This window comes from Equus asinus, chromosome X, assembly GCF_041296235.1.
Source record: "Equus asinus isolate D_3611 breed Donkey chromosome X, EquAss-T2T_v2, whole genome shotgun sequence".
Lineage (NCBI taxonomy): Eukaryota > Metazoa > Chordata > Mammalia > Perissodactyla > Equidae > Equus > Equus asinus.
The window spans coordinates 52,067,273-52,094,901 of record NC_091820.1 but is presented as its reverse complement, the minus strand read 5'-3'; the positions used below and the strand labels follow the sequence as shown (position 1 = coordinate 52,094,901).

The 27,629-nt window shown below is 39.7% G+C and overlaps 1 protein-coding gene across 8 annotated transcripts in view; it reads left to right on the top strand.

The window, feature by feature from the left end:
- The first annotated feature begins 6,127 nt into the window (after positions 1-6,127).
- VSIG4 (V-set and immunoglobulin domain containing 4) overlaps positions 6,128-27,629 on the top strand; it is a 120,056-nt gene continuing 98,554 nt past the window's right edge. For 3 of the 8 annotated variants that reach the window (XM_070502545.1, XM_070502546.1, XM_014830427.3), the window contains exons 1-6: positions 6,129-6,350; positions 12,050-12,406; positions 13,141-13,422; positions 24,221-24,283; positions 24,809-24,874; positions 27,346-27,450. In XM_070502545.1, the coding sequence (XP_070358646.1) occupies positions 6,296-6,350; positions 12,050-12,406; positions 13,141-13,422; positions 24,221-24,283; positions 24,809-24,874; positions 27,346-27,450 (928 nt within the window). In that variant the 5' untranslated portion in view covers positions 6,129-6,295. Of the gene's footprint in view, positions 6,351-12,049; positions 12,407-13,140; positions 13,423-24,220; positions 24,284-24,808; positions 24,875-27,345; positions 27,451-27,629 lie in introns of all 8 variants that reach the window. The other 5 variants (XM_070502543.1, XM_070502542.1, XM_070502547.1 and 2 more) reach the window with 3 other exon arrangements.

Sequence of the window (27,629 nt, the reverse complement as noted above, 5' to 3'; positions counted from 1 at the left end):
TATGTTCAGATCCCTTCAATCACTCCTTTTCTCAGAGTGAAAACTAAAATACTTTAAATGACCTGCAAGACTCTACATGATGTACACTCCCTCAACCATCCTCTTTCCCATCACATCCTCTACCAATTCTCCCCTTCACTCGCTCTGATCCAACCACATCTACTTGAACATGCCAGGCATGCTCCATCCTCAGGACCTTTCCACTTGCAGTCCTCCATTCCTGGGATGATCTTTCCCCAGATATCTGCCAAGCTTGTTCCCTCACTTTGTTCAAGTCTTTGTTCAAATGTCACTTCATCAGAGAGTACATGCCACCTTATTACTCTCTGTATTAGTTTTATATCACTGCCATAACAAATTATCACAAACTTAGTGGCTTAAAACAACACAAATTTACAGTCTCACGGTTCTAGAAGTCAGAAGTCTATCACAGATCTTACTCAGCTAAAATAAAGATGTCAGCAGGGCTACCTTCCTCTCTGGAGGCCCTAGGGAACAATCTACGTACTTGGCCTTCTCAGCTTCTAGAGGTCACCCACATTCCTTGGCTTATGGCTCCATTCCTCCATCTTCACAGCCGGCAGTGTTGTACCTCTCTGTGAATTTTTTTCCGTAATCATATTTTCCTCTAATTCTGACTCTTCTGCCTCCCTTTTCCACTTTTAAGGACACTTGTGATTACATTGACACCACCTGGATAATCCAAAATAATTTCTATTTTAAGGTCAGTTGATTTAGCAATCTTAACTCCACCAGCAAATTTAATTCTCCTTTGCCATGTAAACTAACATAGTCACAGATTCCGGGAATTAGCATGTGGACATTTTGGGGGTTCCAGTATTCTTTCTACCATATTCTCTGTTTCATCGTGCTGCATTATTTTAACCTCCTGGTACTCATCACCACCTGACACATTATATACAATATACATATTTTCTAGTTAAACATGCGTGCAATTTTAAAAGTCCAATAATTCTATAATGCTTGTTAAAACATTTCTCCTTCCTCAGAGAATCATTTTCAGCCCTTTTAACTGATTGTTGAGGGTTTTGACTCAATAAATTTATATTGTCATATAACATGATTATAACATTCCTATATTGCTACTCTTTCTTCTATCTTCTACAGAAAATGAGAATCTAGCTCTCATTTGCTCACCTACCTCCATTCACCCCAATCCTGCACATATGCACTCATGCATGCTTCTTGTCTTCCCATTCTCCCAATAAATTCATAGATAATTTTGATGGTGAGAGCAGGATTTGGTGGTTATGTTGCTGGAGCTTCATGTCTCAGCCATTTCACATATAATTTAACTTTTCCTTTCCATATTTATTTGTTTTGCTATTTATTTAATATCTATCTCTTTCCACTAGAAAGTAAGCTCCATGTTTGTTTAGTTCACTAACATCCCCCGTACCTAGAACAGTGTCAGAAACATTGAAGGTACATAATATGTATTTTTTCAGTACCTGCTATGTGCCTAGTCTCATGCCTGGACTCTTGTACAAGAACCTTGTAAAGCCAAACCTAGCAGGGCCTTTAATGATGAGCTACATCTGTGACTTTCAAATCATTCAAGTTACAGACTCCTTTCAGGCAAATGACTTGTTAGAATCCCAATAGATCTAGAAGATAAAATCAGAGTTGTTCTGGTTAACGTGGGTTTGGAGATTTGAAAGTAGTAGTATGTGGGTAAATGTTTAAAAACCTGCCCTCTGAAAGAAAAAAGAAGTCCTGGCTTAAGGCATTTGCTGATTTTAACAGTGTAAATATTCCTATCATGGCTAATTTCAAGCTACCAACATGATATCACTAAACACGGATTTGGGAAGAAATGTGCACAATCAGCTCTCAGAATTCAAGTTGGCTCCAGCACCCCATTGATTGAAATAGTCATCTAAACCTCACTCTCCCCATCCCCTCACAATTCCCCCCCTACAACGACTCCCCTACAGGACACCTAGGGATTCCCAGAACATAGCTTAAAGATCCATGGGTGAATATGACATCTTTAGGGTACAGATGTGAAAACTGAGGCCCAGAGAAGGGGATGAATCCAGGCCTCCTAAAGCTGTTTCCAATGCTCTTTCCATTTCTCTATGCTGCTGATACCCCAATTAATGTCACATTCCCCTGCCTCCAATTTTCCAACTGTATTCCATTGGTATTCTGCCAACAGATTTGGCCCTAAAAGACTTCTTTCAGCAGTAGCAGCAGGTCCCAGCTCCATTCTAAAACCTTCTGTGGCTACCATAGAAGCCTATAAGGTCAATTTTAGGCATCTTGGCTTGGTTTTCAAGATCCTCCACAATATGGCCAAGCTTTTCCTCTCCCTATCTTTCTACATATACCCAAAGCTAAAGTTTAACTGCTTTTCTTCCTCTTCACTAGAATTATTCTTGCCCTCACTGCCTCTAGGGTTTGGTTCTCTCTCTCCCTCTACCTCTTACTTGGAATTCCTTCCACATCCTCTTTGCCTAGCCATTATTAACCAAATCTTAGGTTCCAGCCCACACTCCAGCTCCTCTGGGAAGCCTTCTTAGACTACTGAAGTCTGTGGGGTTTGTTACCACCTCTGTACTCACATTGTACAAGTGAATTTCTGTCATTCCCCTGTCCCTTAGTATGTGAGGCCTGCTATTGTTAGTTTTCTTTAAAACACATCTGCTTATCTTTATATATCTTTGAGTTAATGTTTATATGTCTGCTTGTGTGTTTATATGAGTGTTTATATGCTTATATGCATGTATTGTGTGCTTATGTTCTGCTCAGGTGTATGGTTCAGTGTTTCAATGCTGGTTTTTGTATGTCCACATACATGTGTTTGTATATTTGTGTGTCTGTGTGACTATTTTATATGTATGTGTGCTGTGTACTGTGTACCTCTGCATGTATATTTTTTGTGTTGTGTGTCAATGGGCTAATATTTTATGTCTATCACTATTTTATACGCATACATATAAGTATGTTTATATGTATCTATATGTATCCCTGCATCTATGTTTATATGTGGTATTTGTGTGTTCGTGTGTGTGCTCTTGAGTAGGACCTGTGTATATTTCCTCTTTCCACCACTGCTTCCCTCCAGCTCAGCAAAGTCCAAGGTACATATGCATACAGGAAGGTCTCCACTAATGTTTGCACACTGATGAATTGCTTCAATCTGCCCTTTCAGCTTTTTCCTAGGAAGGTGGGCTATAAAGGATACGGATCATTTTCTCTGCTGTTCAAAGAAAATCTATGAGCTCTTACCACATATATACCATCATCTCAGGAAGCATTGGGTTTGAAGATAAGGAAAAGGTGAACTCTTTGGATTAAGGCAACTATGCATCTCTCTCCCCTCTCCTCTTCAATCTCATCTTCTTGGCTTAGTTCAAGTATAGCCCTAGGGAACGGAGAAGAAAGGCACAGTCTTTGGAAACAGATCAGCTTGAATTGGAAATCTCCCTTCTGACACTTACCAACTGTGTGACTGTGGACAGGTCCTGTGGTGTCTCTAGACTTCAGTTTCCTCTACCAGAGAAAGGGATTCATAATGTCTTCCTTGCAAGGTAACACCTAGGGATAATGTGTCCAGCCCAGAGCAGGAATTCTATGGATGGTAGTGTTTGTATCACTTCCTCTCTGAAATCTTTCCACACTACTCACTAGAAGTTGTCTTAACCACAAAGTTTAAAGCTCAATTAATAATTAACCTTGTATCACTGTGTAAATTTATGTGCGAGCCCATTGGCGTGACCATATGTGTGTATCTTAACTCTATACTAAAATCTCAATAAGCCAAAGATCATGTCTTACATTTCTTCTCTCTCGTACAGCATCCAGAGAGGGTCTATAAATATAAGTGTTCATTAAAGATATGAAGGAAGCTGAATAGTGTGGCACTTAACAGTATCAATTTTGGAGACACACAGATACGGGTTTGGATCTTGTCTAGGCAGCTTCTGTACAGGTAAGCGATTTCACTATTCTAGGCCTCAGACTCATTTGTAAAATGGTGATTTATTTAATTCATTCATTTAAAAATATTTATTATACATCAGTCACTGTTCTAGGAACTGAGTATATGGCTGTGAACATGAAATACAAAATTTCTTGCCTTCATGGATGAAGATGGACTCTATGGGAACGTCTCCACTCCCATAGAGTCGGAGACATACAACAAACAAGTAAACCAGTAAGTCAATATGCAAAGTAGTGGTGAGTTCTACGAAGCAAAAGAAAAGCAGTGTAAAGGAGTAAAGAGTAACAAAAGAGACACAAGAGTAAGTACAATAATACCCATCCGAGGGGTTCTAAGTATCAAATGAAATAATCCACCCAAAGTGCTTAGTACAGTGCCTGGAAGGGTAAAGGATTAAGAAATAGTAGCTATCATTGCTGTAGTTCTTATTGTATGTATAGTGCAGTTTGATATTTAAAAAATATAAAAAGACATAAACATCAAGTCTAACAGTGCTCATGCCACAATTGGGGAAGCTGAGGTTTAGAGAGATTTAGCTTGACCAAAGTCTCACAATGAAGTAGATGCAGAGTCAGTCTCATCTCTGGGCTTCCTGACTTCCTCTTCAATGCTCTTTTGCTCAACATGGCTACTGAGCCCACTGAAGGACTAGAAGTCTTCCCCAGAGAAATGTTGTGCATGCTGCCCAGGACATTTCTTTATCTTCAGATCCAGGAGGTCCTAACAAGAAGCAAGATGCAGTTCAAAAAATATGCAATCATCAGGCCAGACAGACACTGATGTGAGTTTAATGGGGCATGGGCTTACAGTTCTTTATCAAGAAAGTGTATGGGGGAATGTATGTGTGTGTGTGTATGAGTGTGTGTATGTGTGTATGGTGGTAGTGGTGGTAGGGTGTTGTTTAGACAACATAAAATTAGGGTTCTCCAAAGTTCAGGATTCCCTGTGTGAGGACCCAATGAGAAAGAATGACTAGAAGTTCCAGTGAGGTGGACTGAATGAAGTAACCAAAAAGAAAGGGACAACCAGACAAGAGGACTTGAATCTTAGAAGTAGAGGGGCTTGACAGAATTCCATGTGATAATGCCAGAGCCTGAAATACTGGAATCTCCTCTTAGCCCTTGCATAGCCCCAAATCAACTGTATGTAACTACTCCTTGGCAAGCATGTGGAGGAGATAATGTCTCTCTTTGGCGTCCAACTCCTCCCTCTCTGCAAAGCTCAACCCTCCCTCGACCAAGGCCTTTCTTATCCTGCCAATTAAAAAGAAAGACAAGCTTAAATGTTACTTGCACTTCAGTATGAATTTGTTGGATGTATTTCTCCTTTGAAAGTGTTTATATTTTCAAATTTTGGTAGACTGTGAGCAGAGCCAAACTTAGAGGTAGACTGCTGGTGGATTTATAGTCACTCTGGGGCATGTGAAGAAAAGGAATTAAGCTTTCTAGGAGGCTTAATGTCACTCTTTTAGATGTTAGGTGTATGTACAAATGGAAAGTCATTGAAATGTTCAGCTTAATAGAGCATAGTACTATCAGGTCAATGGGCAAGTACACTGGATTCTAGACTTAACTTTACCTTAAAAGAAATAATAGATCCCTTATGAGCACTAGTAGGAACCCTTACCATCAAAGAGGTGAAGCTATTGAAGAAAGTGATTCAAAGTGCTTTCCCAATATAAACTATGGGGGTATATTCCTACATAACAGCCTTATCCATGAGCTTGGCAATTATTTAAGCATTGATGTGTAGAAAGCTCTTTTATACACTTAATATCTTATATTGTAAAGCCCACAAGCACCCACCCCAACAGTCTGTTCATTTGCATAACCTGAGCATGCGAGTGTTAACACTATGACTGCTGAATATTGCATAGACCAGCAGAGTTGATATCTTCTCCCTGGGCCCACCAGAAAGGAAAATACCCCCATACTGGAGGAACTAGAACATCCCAAATGTCGCCCTCCCCCAACATCTGTGTCTTGTGGAGGAAATCCCAAATAAACACAACATGGGAGATCAAAGACCAGAAAGCCCTATTGGCTCCAGGGAAAGTCAAATCAATATTCTAGCAGGGGGAAGAATTGCTTCACTCACCCTGGAACCTCTAACCCCAGGCAGCGAGGGGGCGGGGGGAGGGGGGGCTTCACATGACTTGTGCTGAAATAGGGAAGGAAGGGGAATGTGAGGTAGGACTAGGAGTCCCAGTGAGAGATATAGGGAAGGAAGGGAAATAAGCAGGCACAGACGCTGGCAGCCATCAGGAGTTCAAGCTTCTTTGACAGCAGGAGACTGGAAGAAGGAACAGAAGTGGCACTGGCTTTAATGGGGCTCTTACTGGGCCTCCTACTCCTGGGCCACCTAACGGTGGTCACCTATGGTAAGGCAGCAAGTGGGGGCCTGGTTGCCACTACTGGCACAGGCAAAAGACTGGGAGGTTGGGATTGAATGCCTACTGAGGAAAGTCTATTTCTGTTGAGTAGGTGAGAATTGTCTCTTGTTACTCTCTCAGCTTTGGGTAAAAGGGAGGGAGGTAGTTGAAGCCTGCTGAAGAAGCCAGGAATAAGTTTAGGTAGAAATTGAAAAGGATCCTCTCTTGGAAAACATACACATGATTTTCTAGTACTTGTCATATCTCAGGGACATTAAGAAGATGCCCAATACCACCCAAGTCACTCTTCCACCTGCTGTCTTTCACCTGAAATTCTACCATTATACCTTAATCTCTCTGGTTCCAGGCTTTGATATCTGTTAAGATATACAGCCCCCAAAGAAGGAATGTTGTCTAAGAGCTAGGTGGGACCTTAAAAGTAACCTAGACCCATCTTTCACTGTTATGGACAAGTGCTCAGAATATCTGTTCACATACTTCCAGTGACTGAGAGTTCATTATTTCCCCAGACCATCTAGTCTGCCCAGGGGCAGTTCCAGTTGTTAGAAAGTTCTTCCTTGTATTAAACCAAATTCCTTGCATGTAGCTCCCATCCAAAGGATCCAACTTTGTTTCTTGTAGACACGCAGAACATATCTACTCTTTCTAGGCTGCAATAGCACTTTGGAGTTCTAAGGACAGACATCATGTCCCCTTGACTCATATCTTCTCCAAGCTAAACAACCCTGGCTCCTTCAACTGGTCTTCACAAGAGTTGGTTTCTTACCACCTCCTAGGGTAACTCACTTCCTTGTGGAAATGGCCCAGTTTGTCTGCGCTATCTGTGGGAGCCTAATGCTGGACACATATCCTAAAAGAGATATGACTATCCCATAGAAACATTATTTCTTTAGGTCTTCATTCATCCTCATTTATACCCCTGAGAATTGAGATAGCCTTTTAGAAAACAGTCTGAGTAATAGCTAAGTGAGGTCCAAGATAAGGCAAAGGGGTTCTTACTGCTCCCTTGCTTGTTCCATATCCTTAGAGGGAGAGACTGCATGGGTGTTAGCTTGATATCCTTTGTGTGGTCATAAATAACTCAGCTTTTCATAGCTGACTCAGATTAGGCTGCTCCATCCTGAGGCTCTGTGATCCATCAAATTCTAGAATCTCAAAGCTAAAAGTGATACTAAATTAAGTCACCTGAGAGAGAAAAGAATTTGCTCCAGGCCACAAAGCATTAGTGGCAGAATTAATGCTCCTTAAGAAGAGTGGTTTTTGTACAACTACAAGATTTTCCTTCTCTAACAAGTTTAAGAGTGTGCTTCTCTATCTTTTCCATATCCTTTGGTTTGAGCTGATAATTGTAGTGGCAGGATTGGGGCTCAGGGGAACATTTTGTAAATGTTAAGTTTGAATCATGTGTGTGCATGTGAGCACTCACATGTGTATTGTTCCCTCCCCAGCCTGTAAGGCCTTTTACACCATTTGTGTGGAGGGTCTTACATTATAGACTTAAGGCTCAAGACACACTGAATGGCCAGTAACACCTTCCCTCTCCCTGGATCTCAGTGTCCCCAACTCATCTGTACAGTGAGGAGATCAGCTTGGCTGGCCATAAAGGGCTCTGCCAGCTGGACAGCTCTGCAGGATTGTGGCTTCACTTCTAAAAAGCCTCTAGCAACCAGAATCAGCTATCAGATCTAAGACACATGTTGAAATAAGCATAATAAAAATAAGTCCTAACATTTGCATTTTATAAACATTGTAAACATAAACACCTATTATCTAAGCTAATCCTCTATCCAGGAAGCAGCCCAAGAAAGAGACAGAGGCCAGACACAGGAGTGTGGGTTCATGAGAAGCTCTCACCCTCTGTCTGATGGTGGGAGGAAAAAGATTCAAAAAGGGACCCAGAACGGCTCCTATAAAAGGGCCCACACCCAGAAAACTAGGCCTTTCGTTTCTTTAGGACCGTCACACAGGCCTCAGACCTTTGCTTTCCTAAGGCCAGGTCCCAGGACCAGAGTAAACCACAGGACTGTCCTCTCTTTCTCAAGTCAGACTCTTTATCAACAAAGCCTCTTGAATCAATGGCCAGCCCTCGTCTTTCTCTTAAAGAAGGGCAATATTTGAAGGAAATTCAATCCTTCCCTGTGGGAAAAGAGCAAGGCTCTGAAATTCTTGGAAAGGCTTTTCAGATAGTAGCCAGCATATGGGAGAATTCTTTTCCAGGCATTCAGAGAGATATTATTCAGCCTTAGGATAACATCCCTTAAACCGTGTCAAGTAGGCCCAGGTAATGGTTTGCCGGTTTCAGTTTCAGTGGCTAGTGGTTTAATAAGCTAAGAAGGTAAGAAAGCAGTGTAGCATCTGAAAACCTTTATTCTAGGCCTCCAGGCCTAGTTCTGCTCCTGCTATGTGTGACTTTGGATAAGCATCTTTCTCTCTCTGGGCCTCAGCTTGCTCATATATATCATGAGATAATGCAACTAAGTCATTTTTAAAGTACGTTCCAGCCCTGCTGTACCAAGTACTTCACCATTTGGTTGTTTTCATGGGTCCATAATGGGCAGAGCATCCCCCCAAGGAGGTGGGGCTTTCCTGAAATTGATTTTCCCTACCCAATCTTCCAGGAAAGTCAAGAGTATTGCTTAATTTACCCAATATTTCACATTGGCTGCCAAGCCAGCCCTGTTGCTGGAGGTACAGGCTACATTGCCCTCTCTGGCTGCCCTACAATCCAGAGATGGCAGATTACCTGCCCATAACCATCAGGCTGGGAAGGTTAGCTCCTTGCTTTCTCACATGCTAATTTTTCCTTCAGGTCATTATTAAAGCTGACTGATTATAATACAACTTAATGAATCTGTCTACCCTGGGGAAGGCATATTGAGGGACTCTACAGGATAAGAAGAATGAATACAAATATGGGAATTTTCTCTTGAGGAGTGGGGCAAGATTGGCATTTATCCAGCACCTACTGAAGGCCAGCCTCTATGCTAGATGCTTTCACACTTATGAGCTCATTTGATCTTCACAATAACCCTCTATGGAAGGTTTATTATTGTCTCCATTTTATTGATAATGACCTGAAGCTCAGATATACAGTCAGGCAGACTTTGGATTTAGATTTGTATTATCCTTCTTACTACATCATGGAGTCCTTTACCACTCTCTTGATCTCACTAGGTGCTCCTACTCAGTCAGTGTTCCTCTAGGCTCTCTGAGAAACACAGGGATAGTTGGAAGGTGTAAGTCAATGCTACTGAAATTACCTTCACTTTGGTGATCAGAGTACATGAGGAACAATACAATGTTCTCTTTTGTGTGATGCCCTGTGCCTATCATACATTTTCTCTTTATGCTACTAATGAAGAAGGAAGAGGAAGAGGAGAGAAGAAAAAGAAGAAGGAGGAGGAGGAAGAGGAGTAAGATGGAAGGATAGGTAGAAGGAAGAAAGGAGGAAGGAAGGAGAGGGGAAGAAAAAAAAGTAAAAAGGGAAAAAAATACCATTCTTGGAGGTCTAGTTACTAACTCTGTCCCATGCCCCTATTCTTGGATGGAGGAGTCAAGCCTGATCTACTTCTAGAAGTGACTTTTGAGATTGGAAAATTGGGATTGGCTGTTCATGTTCTGGAAAGATCAGAGTGGGCTATGTAAGAATCCCCAGGAATTTCTCAGGAAGGGTAATGTGAGGCAGACCTGGCAGCTCTTTTAAGATAAGAGGGAAGATATACATATGCATAGATGAAGGCATTTTCAGCTGCTCCAGATGTCCTCACAGCAGAATGCTGCTTTATTGGCCAGGAGGGGAGTATGAGAATTCTTATCAAAGGAGAGGAGGGAGATATGGGAGGGTTGGAGGAAAATTAGTGGGAAAGAGAACATTAAACTGAAAGGCTTACATGGTGTTCGTCGAGCTAAGGCTGGTATGTTTGTGCTTGCAAATTACCAAACATACGTATGGGCATGTGTTTCCATGATAATTATAAGCTTTATCTGCATGCATATGGAGACATGAACTATCAATAGCACAGTGAAACTCACTATCTGGTGAAAGTTTGCCACTAGCTAGATCGTGTAATTATTTAACTTCTGTTTCCAGTACAGTCTATTAACACTGAAACACCTAGGATTGGAAGAGACTTTAAAGGGTAATGCTGTCCAAGACCTAAACAAAGCTCAGAACTTCTCCTAGACAGCTTAGTCCATCAATAGTCAGCTCTGATTAATTATAAAGTTCATTTTTAGAGCAAACCAAAATCTGGCCCTATTATCCCCCCATTTGTGGGTCTAATTTCTGCTCCCTGCCCAATCTGAAGCTCTCCAGAAAGTGGTGGATTTAGTGACATGGATTCATGTTGATTTATTCTTTTCTACTCAAGGCTTTATCTTTGCCAAAATATGCTGGTGATGTTCTAAGAGTCCCTGGTGAAGGCACAGGCCAGAAGTTTGACTATAGTCTCCCCATTGATAGAAGTCCTGGTATTTGGCAATACATTCTGGGAGCTAGAAAGCATTCTTCCACCTCACTTTACATCTTTTTGACTGAAACCTGGGAATCCTGGGCTACACAAAATTCTTTTATTCAGTAATAGCTTACACTTTGAAACCACCTTTCCTAGGAGACGCATAAAGATATTTTTTAACTAAACAATCCTTCACTCCTGGCCCCAGTTGAATAATACACAAAACCCTCAAAATATGAGCTCATAGATGGAAATTTCTTATATAAGGTGATGACTCTCTCAACATCCTCAACATTTTCCCCCCTGGTTTCCCATCCAAGCATGCCAAGGAGCAATCTTCTTTCGGTCTTACCACCATCCCTACCACAGCCAGCTCTAGGATTTTACTCAGATCCTTTTTCTCTCCAGATCTTTTCCTTTCCATTCTTCCTCAAGATAGAATTTTTCAGTATAATTTTGCTGACAACTAAGAGAAACAAAAAGAGAAATAATCAAAGAAAGGAGAGAAATTGAAAAGAGAAAAAACACTTACAAAGTGCAGGTTTCAAACTTAAAAATAACTGATGATTTTTTTAAACAAGAATGCATCTCACACAAGTTTCCACCCTCGAATTGCTCTTTATCTGCCTCCTTCCTCTTTTCCGGAGAAGAGCTTAGGGTTGAGGACTCAATCACTGAGGCTTTCTGAGGGAGCAACAGGGACTAAGCAGTGCAGCTGGCCCTTTCTTTCTGAGCCCTGCAGCCCCCACATTTTTCTGGGTACATAATTACATACAATAAAATAGCCCAGACTCAACTGCTCAGCATTTGTTCCCACATCTCTTTTGGAAAATGTTGAAAGAAGTTATTTTCATTGACTTACAGAACCATGAGTCAGAGTTTGAAGAACCCTTAGAGATCATTCCATCCAAACTTTCTACATTATAGATGAATAAAATGGGTCCTCCATAGTGGAAGGTGACTTACCCAGGGTCACCTCACAGCAATGCAGTGACTGGAAAAGGACTTGAAATTCACAAGAGCTAAAAATGTTGAGGGCTTTCCTTCTGAGGTCTGGTTCTGATTGTTGGGAATGCTGGCAGAGAACAAAATGGCACAGGGAATCTGAAAGTATGATGGAAGGAAAGTTAAGCAGTGTTTTTCAGAAGCCTAGTGAGGCCTGCCACTGCCACCCTAGCTCCCAGGTGAGTGTACCGTCTATGTCTACTTTCTTCCTCTGTTCCCCCTCTTTAGGTCTTCCCATCCTGGAAGCACCTGAGAGTGTGACAGGGCCTTGGAAAGGGGATGTGAATATTCCCTGCACCTATAGTCCTCTGCAAGGTTACACTCAAGTCTTGGTAAAGTGGTTGGTACAACGTGGTTCAGACCCAGTCACCATCTTCCTACGTGACTCCTCTGGAGACCATATCCAACAAGCAAAGTACCGGGGCCGCCTGCATGTGAACCATGGAGTTCCAGGAGATGTTTCCCTCCAACTGAATACTCTGGAGATGGATGACCGGAGCCACTACATGTGTGAAGTCACTTGGCATAACCCTGATGGCAACCAAGTAGTGAGAGATAAGATCATTGAGCTCCGTGTCCAGAAACGTGAGTCACTATAGGGGTAGGAAAGCACTGATAGGCAAAGATCTGATAGAGGACTGTAATCCTAGAAAATCCTGAGAAACCCAGAGACCTTTGTTTACCTGTACACAATCTCTTTGCAGTTACATATACTAATCAGAGGAAGTGGTCAGACAGAGGATCCTCAGAATCATCACTCTCATGGCAGAATTTAAGTCTCGAGAAGGGTTCCTGGCATTCAAATATCTACTCATTCAAGTGTCCAATAAATTCCAGCATCCATAGCCTGGTTGCCCTCCTTGGGCTCTGGGTCTTAAAACTCATAAAAATGAGTATGTATTATCAAGATATTGGAGAGTCAATAGCTGACAGAGAAGCTCTGGGGAAAGGGATGCAGAGGTTAAACAAGATAAGCTTTGCTGGCTTGACAATTTTACAAAGATCTGGCCCTGGTAATCTAAAACTGCAGATAGTCCAAAAACTCTAATTGAGCCTAAAAAAACTATATTACTTTTTTAAAGTCAGTTTATTTTTAACCATAGATAATCCAAAACCCCAGATAATACAAAACAGTACCTAATCTTCCAAAGGATGGTATTTTATTTACATTGTTCTATTCCCTTCTTCCTTCCTGAGTCTTGAGTCTATTTTAGTTCCCTTTGCAGATATATACATAACCCTATACCCAACAAGAGTGACTCAGACTTGTGTTCCCATATCCTTATAACTTCCCAGACCCTCCTCTCTTGTCTTTGCAGTCTCTGTTTCCAAGCCCACAGTGACAACTGGCAGTGGCTATGGCTTCACAGTGCCCCAAGGAATGAGGATTAGCCTTCAGTGCCAAGCTCGTGGTTCTCCTCCCATCAGTTATGTTTGGTACAAGGAACAGATTAACAACCAAGAACCCATCAAAGTAGCAGCCTTGAGTACCTTACTCTTCAAGCCTGCAGTGGTGGCCAACTCAGGCTCCTATTTCTGTACTGCTAAGGGCCGGGTGGGCTCTGAGCAGCGCAGTGACATTGTGAAGCTTGTGGTCAAAGGTGAGCAACCCTCTCTCCTGGTGAGTATTTCAACAGATCACACTGTACCAGAGATACCTCAGTATAGTGTCCTTATTCCAGAGAAGACAGGTTTAGGGGTTGAGTCCTGGCTTGTACAATCACAAAGAAATAAAAAGTCTGGATTGCGAACAATGCCTGTCATGTTGTAGATTAAGTAGACAAAGATGGTAAAAGGAAAAGTGACACTTACTAGGTACCTAGTATTTGCCAGAGAAAATGCACAAGCACTCGACACACATCTTCTCATTAAATTCCACAACTATCTCATGAGATAGGTTATCATTAACCTCTTTTTACAAAAGAGAAAACTGAGAGTCATAAAGGGAAATCTACTCACCCAGGTCTTGGAGCTAGAAAGTTTAAGTTGGGATTTGCACTCAGATTTCATGCTCTTTCTGCTATGTCTGATGGTTTGTCATGGCTGAATCTGTACTAGCTCTGGGAACCCTTTGAAATCCTTTTTATTTGTTTTCTCTCTTTGTTTTTGTTTTGTTTTGTTTGGTGAAGTTTTTTGTTGTTTGATTATGTTTTGTTTTGCTTTATGAAATAAGCCCAGATCTCTGTATACTTTCTTTAAATTTGCCTCCCTTCTTCCTAAAACCAAATACAGATTCTGGTTGAGATCATGATGAAGATTGACTCTGGTTAATCAAGGTTTGGCTATTTCCTACAGCATTATCCTGGGAGCACTAAAAACCATGTACTTAAAGAATGAAGGCTGGGGTTTAAATGAACAACCCAGTACTGATATGTCCAAATAAGTCTTGTTGCCTTCTAACACATCTCCTTGGAAAGGAAGCCACTTATTCCAACAAGGCTGCCATTGCCTAAACGTGTTTGGAATTGATTCTAGGGAATTATCCTCAGAGCCACCTGAAAGTTACTATCCTCTGAGAGTACTTCTACATAAGGAAAGTGAGCAAACTGGCTCTCACCACTTGGGTTAGGAAAGTGAGGTTGGTTTGAGACTCTTGTGTTTGCCTGGAGAGATGTGCTCCCCAAAATTGAATTGTGGTGAGGATGTATGTGCTGTACATTTTGGTCTGATAGTTTTTGAGGAACAAGGGCAAACTCACTCTGAGGGAATTATGTGGACACTGGTGCAACTCTCTGAGAATTGACAATCTGGTCAAGCAGAGAGAGCAAGGCATAACCAGAAAGTCCGAGAAATGTGTACTTCATAGAGGGACAAGTTGAACATTCTCACCTTTCCATGAGTTAGTTCCTAGCCCTTCTGGACAGGACCTTGCCCATAATAAATCAACCTAACCCGTATCACAGTCCAGTCTTACAGGCAACTAAACTCTTAGGCAGTGCTCACCATTGCCCTCTACTGACAGGTAAAGAAACTGGGGCCCAGAGAAGTCAATTCTCAGCCTTCCACCCTTCCCTGCTCTCTGAGTCAAGCTACTCTCTCTTGGCTTTCTCTACCTGCCTCCTTCTCCACCTCAACTTGGTCCCATAAGTCTGGTCTCCTTTTCATTTCTACTCGACATAGCTCTTAGCCCCTCATCCCTCCACCTCATCCTCTTTGTTGTTCCTCAGTTCTGGGATAGCCCTGTATGCCATGACTTGGCCCATGCTCTTGGACTGCTGAGCTCTGCTCACAAAAACAGCACAGAGGTGCATTCTTCCCATTTCAGTTCCGTGCTCTGTGACAGCCACTGCCTGTCCCCATGCTGTTTGCCAATCAATTTGCTTATCTTTGTGCCATTCCTTATAGCGGCTGTTTAGAAGACTTTCCACCTTATTTCAGGCTCCCAGCCCTGCTCCCAGATGAGGTCACCTTCTCCTTCTCTGAGAAGATCCAGACCCCCCTCAGATGTGAATTCTATCAACTACCCTCTCTGCCTTGACATTTCCCTGCCCATTCCCCCTTGGCTCAGAGTAAGATGTGCCTTTCTTCTCTCCACAGCAAGCCTTCCACCTGAGCTCTTAACCTCAGCTACTCCAACTTCCTGCTTCACCAATTATCTTCTAATTAAGCCTAATATATATGTATGCATGTATGTATAATACGTCTGTATATATATATGTATGCAAGCCTATTATATATATATATATATATATATATATATATGTAAATAACATATATGTTATTTTTAAAAATCTTTCTCCCCATCCACCACCTCATATCTCTTCTATGGCCACTACCAACCTTCTAAAGAAGGTGGTTTCCCCTGTCTGTCCCTCCCAATTCACTATAACATAACTTCGTACACTGGAGTCATCACTGACCTTCACATCACAAAAGTCCAAGACCTCCTCAACTTCCCTGTAGCAGTTGACCCTATTAAACATTCCTTCCTCTTTAAAGCCCTTTCAACCACTAGTATCAACACCACTATTATCTCTGGGCTCTCCTAAGACCTATCTGACTCATCCTTCTCAGACCCCTTTGCTGGCTCTTCCTTCATTCATCCCATGATTTTAAATGTTCTCAAAGACTTAGTTCTCATTGCTCTCTTCCTGTAGCTCTATAGCATTTTATCAGATGATTTTATTCACTTCTGTGGTTTCAAATAAGGCCTCTAGGCTGAGTACTCTCAAGTCAATAATTTTATTCCTAATTTCCCTCTTGAGTGTTAGATCTAAATGTCTAGTTACCTCTGGACAGCTTCACTTCTAATATTGCTTGTCTAAAACTGAACTTACCTTTTACTCACTAATCCAGCTCTTCAAAGCTGTTAGAAGATTCAGCAATATTTTTGACTCCTCCCTCTTCTTCACCTGCCAATCATCAAAATCATCGAGTACTGTGAATTCAACTACTGAATCAACTCTTGTTATGCTCTTAGCTTTTTTCCCCAGACCCTCATAGCTTCATCATCTTTTTTCCTGAACAATTTCAATAGCCTTTTAAATGATCTCCACATGTCCATCAATCCTCACCAAACCATCAACTTATTCAGCATTTATTGAATATCTATTTTATATCACTAGATATAAAATCCATGACTGGTTCTCCATAGTCCAGGAAAGTGCCTAGTGCATAGGAGACATTTAATGAATGTTTGTCAATGAGTGGACAATATATGCCACTCCCTAACCTTCAAAACCTCCACCACGCTGTTGTCAGAATTATTTTTCTCAAACTTAGATTGGGCAGTGTTTACTTCCTTCCTCAGAAATTTTCTGTTACTCCCCATGGACCCTTCTATCAAAGAACAAAGCCTAAACTCCCTTAGTCTGTCCCCAGTCTATGTATCCAGCCTTATCATCTAACATGCCTCTCCACATCTGAAACATAAAATGCTGTTTCCTCTGCCTACAATGTTCTTCCTCTTTCTTAACCTAACGAAATTCTATTAATCTTTCACTGACATCTTTTTTGTTGAAATATACTTCACATACTATAAAATTCAAGATTTTAAAGTATACAGTTTAGTGGTTCATATGGCTGTGCAACCATCACCATTATCTAATTCCAGCATATTTTAATCATCCCAAAAGGAAATTCTGTACCCCTTAAGCAGTCACTCTCAGTTTCCCATTCCCCCAGCCCCTAGAAATGAGTAATCTGCTTTCTGTCTCTATGAATTTACCTATTCTGGATGTTTCATATAAATTGAACCATAGAATATTTGACTTTTTGTGTCTGGTTTCTTTCACTTAGCGTGTTTCCAAAATTCATCCATGCCATAGCATGTATCACTATTTCATTATTTTTATTGCAAAATAATATTCCATTGCATGGATATAACACGTTATTAACCATTCATCAGTCGATGGGCATTTGAGTTGTTTTTAATTTTTGGCTATTCTGAGTAATGCTTCTATGAGCAATCATGTGAAAGTTTTCCTGTGGACATACATTTTCAATTCTCTTGGATATACGGCTAAGAGTGGAATTACTGGGTCATATAGTCACTATGTTTAACTTTTTGAGTAACTTCCAAACTCTTTCCCAATCTAGCTGCATTATTTTACATTCCCACAAGCAATGTATGAGGGTTGTAATTTCTCCACATCCTCACCAACTTGTTATTTTCTATTTTATTTTTTAAATTATTGCACACAGAGAGTGTCAAGTGGTATCTCGTTGTGGTTACAATTTGTATGTCCTTAATGACTAATAATGTTGAGTATCTTTTCATATGTTTATTGTCCATTTGTCTTTCTTCTTTGGAGAACTGCTTATTCAAATACGTTGTACATTTTTAAATTTGGTTGTTTGCCTTTTTATTGTTGAGTTGTAAGAATTCTTTATATATTCTAAATACTAGACCCTTTTCAGATGCATTATTTGGAAATATTTCCTCCCATTCTATAAGTTGCCTTTCACTTTCTTTTTATTGGTAAGGAAGATTGGCCCTGATCCAACATCTGTTGTGAATCCTTCCTCTTTTTGCTTGAGGAAGATTGTCGCTGAGCTGACATCCATGACAATCTTTCTCTATTTTTTTGTATGTGGGACGCTGCCTCAGCGTATCTTGATGAGTGGTGCATAGGTCCGTGCCAGGGATTTGAACCCACAAACTCTGGGCCCCAAACAAGAGCACACGAACTTAATCACTACACTGCTGGGCTGGCCTCACCTTTCGCTTTCTTGATAGTGTCCTTTGATGTACAAAGGTTTTAATTTTGATGATGTCCAACTTATCTATTTTTTCTTTTGATGCTTGTGCTTTTGGTATCATAACTAAGAATCCACTACCAAACTCAAGGTCATGAAGCTTTACTCTTGTTTTCTTTGAAGAGTTTTATAGTTTTAACTCTTGCGTTTAGGTCTTTGATCCATTTTGAGTTAATTTTTGTGTATGGCATGAGGTAGGGGCTCAATTTTATTCATTTGCTATCCAATTGTTCCAACATCATTGGTTGAAGAAAACATGCTTTCTCATTGAATGATCTTGACACTCTTGTCAAATATCAATGACCAAAGATACACGGATTTATTTCTGAACTCTCAATGATATTATATTTTGACTGTTACACTGTTTTGATTTCCATAGCTTTGTAGTAAGTTTTGAAATTAGTAATTATGAGTCCACCAATTTTTTTGTCTTTCGAGATTGTTTTGGCTATTCGAGATCCTTTACAATTCCATAGAAATCTATATTGATCTATTTAGAATCTTCTTTTCCATTTCCGCATATAAGTCATTGAGATTTTGATAGTAATTGAGTTGATTCTATAGATTGCTTTTGACAGTATTGCCATCTTAACAATATTAAGTCTTTCAACCCATGAACATGAGATGTCTTTCCAGTTATTTAGGTCTTCTTTCAACAATGTCTTGTAGTTTTCAGTGTACAAGTCTTGCACTTCTTTAGTTAAATTGGTTTCTAAGTATTTTATTATTTTTGGTGCTAGTATAACATAATTATTTTCAAAATTTCATTTTTGGATTGTTTATCACTAGTGTAGAGAAATACAACTGATATTTATATATTGATCTTATATCCTATAACTTTGTTAAACTCATTAGCTCTGATCATTGTTTTATGGATTCTTTAGAATTTTCTATATATTGTTATGTCATCTTAAAATAGAACTAATTTTGCTTCTTACTTTCCAATCTGGATGCTATTTATTTCTTTTGCTGGCATAATTGGTTTGGCTAATAACTACAGTACAATGGTGAATAGGCATGGCAAGAGTGGACATCTTTATATAGTTTCTGATCTTACAGGAAAAGGATTCTGTCTTTCACCATTAAGTATGATATTAGCTGTGGGTTTTTGGTATATGCTGTTTATCAGGCTGAGAAACTTCGCTTTATTCCCAGTTTCTTGAGTGTTTTTATAATGAAAGGGTGTTAGATTGTGTCCAGTGCATTTTCTGTATCTATTGAGATGATAGTATTCTTTTTGTCTCCTTTATTCTATTAATAGTGTATTACATTGATTCATTTTCTTATGTTGAACCAATCTTGCATTCCTGGGATAAACTCTACTTGGTCATGGGTGCATAATCTTTTTAACGTGTTGCTGGATTTGGTATGCTAGTATTTTGTTAAGGACTTTTGTGTCTATATTCATAAGGGATATTGGTTCTTAGTTTTCTTTCCTTTTGATGTCTTTATCTGCTTTTGTATAAGGATAATACGGGTCTCATGTACTGAGTTGGGAAGTGTTACCTCACCTATTTTTTGGAAAGAATTAGTACAAAATTGGTATGAAGTTTTTTAAATCCTTGGTAGAATTCACCAGTGAAGCCACCTGGGTGTAGCCTTTACTTAGAGGGAAGTTGTTTGATTAGCAATCCAATCTTTTGACTTGTTGAAGCTCTGCTTAGACAGATTTCTATTTCTTCTTCAGTTAATTTCAGTAGTTTGTGAATTTCTACAAATTTGTCTTTTACATCTTAGCTAATTATTGTCTTACAGTTGTTCATAGTATTCCCTTATAATTCTTTTTATTTCTACAAGGTAAATAGGAATGTCTCATCTTTCATTAAAGACTTTGGTAATTTTAATTGTCTTTTTTTTTTCCTGGGTTGGTCTAGCTAAAGGATGGTCAATTACATTGATCTTTCCCCATAACGAAATTATGGTTTTGTTGACTTTCTCTATTGATTTCTATTTACTATTTCATTTATCTCTGCTAAATCTTTATTTTCGTCCTTCTGTTTGTTTTCTGTTTAGTTTGCTCTTCTCTTTCTAGTTTTCTTTTTAAGGTAAAAGAGTGGGCTATTGATTTGAGATCTTTTTTACCTTTTGGAGTAGGTATTTACAGCTATAATTTTCCCCTGAGCATTGCCTTTACTGCATTCAATAAGTTTTGGTATGCTGTGTTTTTATCTCAAAGTATTTCCTAATTTCCTAATGATTTCTTATTTAACCCATTGATTATTTAGGAGTTGTTTGATTTCCACGTATTTGTGAATTTCCCTAATTTCCTTCTGTTATGTATTTCTAGTCTCATTTCATTGTGGTTGGAGAACACAATTTACATTATTTCAATTGTTTCAAATTTACATAGTGTTATTTTATAGCCTAACATATGGTCTATTCTGGATAATTTTCCATATGTACATGAGAAGGATATGTAATCTGCCACCCTTGTGTGGAGTGTTATGTATATGTCTACTATGTCCATTTTGTTGGCAGTGGTGTTCAAGTCTTAAGTTTCCTTGATAATTTTTTGTCTAGTTGTTCTATCAATAATTGAAATTGGAGTATTGAAGTCTCAAATCATTATTGTTAAATGATCTATTTCTCCCTAAAATGCTGCCATTTTTTATTTTATGCATTTTGGGGTTCTACTGTTAGGAGACTGTATGTTTAAAATTGTAGTATCTTCTTGATGTATTGATGCTTTTATAATTATAAAATGTCTTTCTTTGTCTCCAGTAATAATTTTCTCTTTAAGTCTATTTTGTGGGATATTAGTATAGCCACTCCAGGTCATTTGGGTTACTATTTGCATGGTATACCTTTTTATATCCTTAAACTTTCAAACTATTTGTTATCTTTGAAGCCTAAGTATACCTAGCATGTAGTTGAATTATGTTTTCATATCCATTCTGCAAATCTCTGCCTTTAAATTTGAGAACTTAATCTATTTACATTTAATATAATTGCTCATAAGGGAGGATTTATGTCTGCCAATTTGCTATTGTTTTTCTATATATTTTTTCTCTCTTATTACTCTGTTGCTTCATTACTGTTGTCTTTGGTGTTAAATGGATATTTTCTCATGTACCACGTAATTCTTTTGTTATTTCTTCTACTGTATGTTTTAGTTATTTTCTTGGTGTTTGCCCTTGTGATTATGATTGATTTTTTTTTTTTTAAAGATTGGCACCTGAGCTAAGAACTGTTGCCAATTATGTTTTTCTTCTCCCCAAAGCCCCCAAATACATAGTTGTGTATTCTAGTTGTGAGTGCCTCTGGCTATGCTGTGTGGGATGCCGCCTCAGCATGGCCTGACGAGTGGTGTCATGTCTGTTCCAGGGATCCAAACTGGTGAAACCCCAGGCCACCGAAGTGGAGCGTGCAAACTTAACCACTTGGCCATGGGCTGGCCCCTGATCCTTAATTTACTGAAATCTAGTAAGGATTCATACCAACTGAATTTCAATAGTATATAAAAATTTTATTTCTATATAGCTCCATTTCCCCTCCTTTATGCTGTTATTGTAACAAAATGCATCTTTACACATTATAATCACATCAACATAGACTTATAATTATTGATTTATGTAGTTGTCTTTCTAACCAAGTACAAGAAAGGGAGTTACAAACAAAAGATGCATTTGTACTCTCTATGTTTACAGATGTAGTTATCTTTACTGGTGCTTTATTTCTTCACATTGATTCAAGTTATTCTCTAGAGTCTTTTCATTTCAGTCTGAAGAATTCCTTTTAAGATTTCTGATAGAGCATATCTACTGCTGACAAACTCTCCTTGTTATTGTTTATTTTGGAATGCCTTAATTTCTCCTTCATTTTTGGACGTTTGCTAAATAGAAAATTCTTATTTGGTAGGAATTTGTTTCAGTACTTTGAATTGTCATCTCACTGCCTTATGGCTTCTATTGTTTCCAATGAGAAATCAGCTATTAATCTAAGAATTCCTTGTACATGATGACTTGCTTCTCTCTCACTGCTTTCAAAATTCTCTCTTTGACTTTTGCTTTTGATTACATGTCCAGATGTGGATATTTTTAAATTTTTCTTACTTGGGATTCATTGAGCTTCTTGTACTTGCAGGTTAATGATTTTCACTATGTTGGAATGTTTTTTGACATTATTTCTTCAATTATTCTGTCTGCTCTTCTCTATCCTCTCCTTCTAGGACTCTCATTACATATATGGTGGTACACTTGATGGTGTCCCACAGGTCTCTGAGGTGCTGATCATTTTTCTTTATTCATTTTCCTTTCTGTTCCTCTAATTGGCTAATTTCAATTGTCATATCTTCACATTTACTGATTCTTTTGCTTGCTTAAATCTGCTCTAGTGAATTTTTCTTCCCTCTAGTGATTTTTCTTTTCAGTTATTGTACTTTTCGTCTCCAGTATTTCTAGTTGGTTCCTGTTTTATAATTTCTGTCTCTTTATCAACATTCTCTATTTGGTTTGAATTATCCTCACTCTCTTAGTTCTTTAGACATGTTTTCCTTTAGTTTCTTGAACATATTTAAAATAATTGATTTAAAATCTTTATCTAGTAAGTCCAATATCTGTGTTTCCTCAAGGACAGTTTCTATTCATTGCTTTTTTATGTGTTTATGGGCTATACTTTCTAATTTCTTTGCATATCTCATATTTTTGTTGAAAACTGGACTTTTTTTTTTTTGAGGAAGATTAGCCCTGAGCTAACATCTTCTGGCAATCCTCCTCTTTTTTGCTGAGGAAGACTGGCCCTGTGCTAACATCCATGCCCATCTTCCTCTATTCTATGTGGGACACCTACCACAGCATGGCTTGACAAACAGTGCATAGGTCCACACCCAGGATCTGAACTGGTGAACCCCAGGCCACTGAAAAGGAATGTATGAAGTTAAGCACTGTGCAACAAGGATGGCCTCTGGACTTTTTAAATAATATAATTTGGCAACTCTGGAGATCTAACTTTCCTTCTCTCTCTCTAGGGCTTGTTGGCAATGCTTGTTGTACTAGTTGTCATTTGTTTAGTGACTTTTCTGAACTAATTTTGTATAGTCTTCTGTATTCTTTGTCATAGATGGCCACTTGAAGTCCCTACTTTGTTAACTTAGTGGCTAGTTAATGGTTGAATAGGGATTTTCTTAAATACTGAGAACCAATAAATCTCTCAGTCTTTACTAAAGGGATCTGTTGCCTGTAGAAATATGTCTTCAACACTCACCCAGGCAGTTTATAACTGTGCCATAGCCTTCACTTCATGCTTATACAAAGCCTCAAGGCTAGCCAGAGGTAAGAGATTATTACCTTCTCATGTCTTTCCTGAGCGTGTATACAGCCCTATGCATGTCTGTGGCCTTCTAGATTCCTAAAAATGTGTCAGAGCTTTTCAAAGTCCCTATGGACATCTCATTCCTCATTTTTTCCTTTTAAATTTTTGGTTAGTCTCATGTTTCCCTCAACTGTTATCCATTGCCTCAGGCAGTGATGTGACAAATACTCCCCCCTCCCCAAGGAAAGTTTTAGCACTGAGTGACTAATAAAGACAAGCCTTTTGAGTCAGGTCTTTCAGGGAACCTCCACACAGGTCAAATAATGACAATTGCTTGGGAATTAAATCTGTTCTGCTTACTCCAGTACCTGGAATGGAGTTTATTTTCAAGGTTACTACAGGCCTGGGGAGGGATGATGGGGCTAGGTGAGTTAACATGCCACAAAACTGCTGATCTTAACAAGACTAGGGTGTTTTTCTTCCACAAATCTTTGACTAATTTCCCAAATTCTGAAAAAAAACTCGATTATGAAAAATCTTGCTAGTTATTTCATTGCTTTAGTGAAGACTTGAATATTTGGAAGTCATTGCTCTACCATTTCCACTGAAATTACCCACAGTCACCTTCTTTATACTTCCAAAGTCCCTCTCAAGAGAATGAATAGCTAAATTTCAGTTAAAAGTTAGTGAGGACAAAATACGTTTTTGCCATCTGAGTTGAAAGATCCTCTGAAATCTGGCTATACATTCATTGGGAGTCTGTGAACCCTGGGTTAACAATCCTGCCTTATAATGATGTGAATGAAGAACAAGTAACACACAACTTTCCAGTAACACGAGAGAAGTGTTGATATAGGTCCAACACTTCACTTACTTCTCAATTTCCCTAGGACAGTCAACCGTTCACTCAAGTGTGCCAGAGCCCTTGACTGGGCTTGCTTTTCCTTTCAGACTCTTCAAAGATACTCAAGACCAAAACCGAAGCACCTACAACCATGCAATCCCCTTTGGAAGGTGAGTTTTACTAGAGTTCTGCTCTAGTAGGAGAGGTATGAAATGGTGTCGTGGAACCCAAGGGAAGAAGACAATGCCATTAGATGGGCAACAAGAAGTCACTAGTTTCTTCAGAGAGAACATAATAAAGAAATGGAAATAAAAGAGAGAGAGCAAGGATTTATGTGTCGTGAAGAAGTGAAACTTTTCATGAAAATTTTGACACGAAAGGAAGGAGAGAGTTAGAATAGTCCCATGGTAAAAGTGGGAAAAGAGAAAACTGTGATCTCTGCCCCTAGTCTAACTAGCTGTGGGACTTTGGGTATGTTGCCTCCCCTCTATGTGCCCTCTTTCCACCACCAGTGGTAAGACACTATAACTCATCTCATAGTACTAGTGGTCAATGACATGGCCAAGAATTCTGGAAAGCTCAGCACAGATGCCTAGAGAAGGACCCCAACATTTTCAACCCCCTCCACCTCACAGTTCCTGGCTAGAAGAGAGGCCTCTGATCTTAATACCCTATTGTTGTTGCAACATCTATAGTAAACCCATCCTGGAGCTGGACCACTGAAGTGGATGGCTATCTTGGGGAGACCAGTGCCGGGTCAGGTAAGAGCAATGCCAGAATTTCTATCCTTCCATCTTGGCTGTGAACTTTGCAACTGAAACTTCCTACTATATACGCTGTTCTATGGCATTCAACTCTACAAACCATTACTTGCTATGTGCCAGGCAGTGGTCAAAGTCCCCAGAGGTGCGGTGTGGGTGGGATGGAGAAGAAGAGATACAGATCCAAGGATGAGCAAAGTCAGAGTGGAGTTAAGGGGAATGGTATACATGTCCTTAGCTGGTTCTCTGTTGTCATAGTTATATGCTTCCCAAACATTCTAAGAAAGAATAAGAATGAGACCATGACCTCAGCCAAGTCTCCCAGGGAGATGGGCATTTGACCAAGTAATGGTAATAGCAGACCCTCATTACTTGAGATCTTCACTAGGGCCCACCAAGCAGCTTGCAGCTGATTTATGACTCCTCCAAAGTCTCAAAGATACCTAAGTCACAGTCTCAGAGATACAAACCCCAAAAAGAAAGTGTTTTATGTTTCACCTGGAGCTGATAGTCAGCTGGTATTCACTGGTATGACTGCAGTGATTGAAACGATAAAATATTCTTATACTAGTCGATAATTATTTGCTTTGTTTAAGCACTGACCTCTCCATTATCACCTGGGCTTCCCTGGTCTATCCCTCAGAACTCTCCAGACCACTCCATGGTCCTGCAACAAAAGTGTTGGTGCCTAGTATAGTAGGGGACCTCTAAGACTCCAGGTCGACAGTAGGCATCTGTTTTCATTGGTTGGGGCTAAATAGTTTGATGACTATCACTCCTGGTCTCATCCTCTGGCTGTGTATCATTGAGGGTGGACTTCTTAATGCCCCTGTACTTCTCCCTTCCTGATTGCAGAGCTTCTTGGCTATCTCCTGGCATAGTACAAACCTGTTCTGTGTGCCACCTTTGCATTGTCACATTTGACTTGAAGGCTTCCATAATTCCGTGCCTCTTCCAGGGCAATATCCAATAGGAGAAGGGAGGTTAGAAGATCCCTCTTGGAAAGTTGGTTTGGTAGGATGAGAAGATTACCTTGGGAGAAATGAAAATTCTCAGATGTCGGGTTTGTGTCCTACATTGTCTATCAAGCTTTTCACTATTTGACTCACTCCAAGAGAGATTATTCCTGTGATCTCTATCAGTTTATAGCTTTGGTTCTCTCAGCTCCAATCAGAGCTCTGAGGACCAATTTTCTAGAAATACCAAATTTCTAGGACAGAATATTTTGGGATATGGTAAAACAAAGCCAGCTGTAGAAGGTAATACTAAGGGCACTGGAATTCCTTTCCCTACCCCTTCCTATTCCCTGATCTCTCCCCCTAGATTCAGAATATTGTGCTTACAATACATTAGACATCCTCCAATCTTTTCATTGAACTTATGGAAAAACTAAGGCCTAATCAAGAATTTGACTAAGGCCACTGTATTTATTTTCTGTTACTGCTATAGAAATTACCCTAAATTTAGTGTCTTAAAATAACACAAATGTTTTGTCCTTTACTTCTAGAGTTCAGAAGTCTGGTACACTAGGCTAAAATCAGGGTGTCAGCATGGTTGTATTCTTTCTGGAGGTTTTGGGGGAGAATGAAATTCTTTGTCCTTTCTGGCTTCAAGAGGCTAGCCACATTCTTTGGCTCTTGGCCTTCATCCACCATTTCCAAAACTAGCAATGTAGCATCCTCAGATCTCTTTCTGACTCTGACCTCCTCTTATGTACCCCTCTTCCACTTTTAAAGGACCCTTGTGATTACAATTAGCCCTTCCAGATAATTCGAGATAATCTCCCCATCTCAATGTCAGCTAAATAGCACCTTTAAGTCTATCTGCAACTTTAATTCCTCTTTACAATGTAAAATAACATACTCACAGGTTCTGAGAATTTGGATGTGAACATCTTTGGAGGACCATTATTCTGCCTACCACAGTCAAAGAGCAAGTAAATTACAGATCCAGGATTGGAAGCCCAGTCTAGTGGTTTCCTTCAGCTTGTAAGCATGATTTGGGGGGGTAACCCAGGGGACCCAGTAGAAATATGTTTTGAGGAAAAAGAAACCTGGGTATTAGGCCAGAGATTGTGAAGGAAAGAATCCTTGTGGCTATAAATAATTGACGAGAATCTCAATAAGGTAGCATTTTTTGTGAAGCTGGGAAGGCAGAGTACTACTTTCTTCCCTCTAAGACAAGGTGAAAACCTCTTGTCTTGGCCTCATGGAAAGTATGTAGGACTAGTTCAAATGCCCAGGCCAATCAGCCATCAACCAGTGGATCTGGAAAAATTTGTTTATACTTGGAGTCTTTAGCCTTTCTCAAGTCTTTCTCATGGGGCTGGGGTTTTGTTTGTCTCTCTGGCTAGCTAAGAAAGTTGGGAAATGGAAAAGGAAGTGATATGGGCTGGTCTGGGATGATCCTTGGAGTTTCTGTTTCTGGACTCATTTCCAATCAGATATACTTGGTCTTGTTTTGCCTTCTAGGAAAGGGCTTGCCTATGTTTGCCATCATTCTCATCATCTCCTTGTGTTGTATGGTGGTCTTCACCATGGCTTCTATCATGCTCTGCCGGAAGACGTCCCAACAGGGTGAGTGATGAGTATGACTGGTGGCTCCTGTTCATTCATTCATTCTGGCAGTATAGTTGAGCATAAACTCTGTATCAGGCACTTCAAAGAGCTCCCAGCCTAGTTTGAGAGTGAGAGTAGGAGTACAGGGAGACATAGAAGCCAACAATGACAATACAACTTATAGAAGTTAATTCACA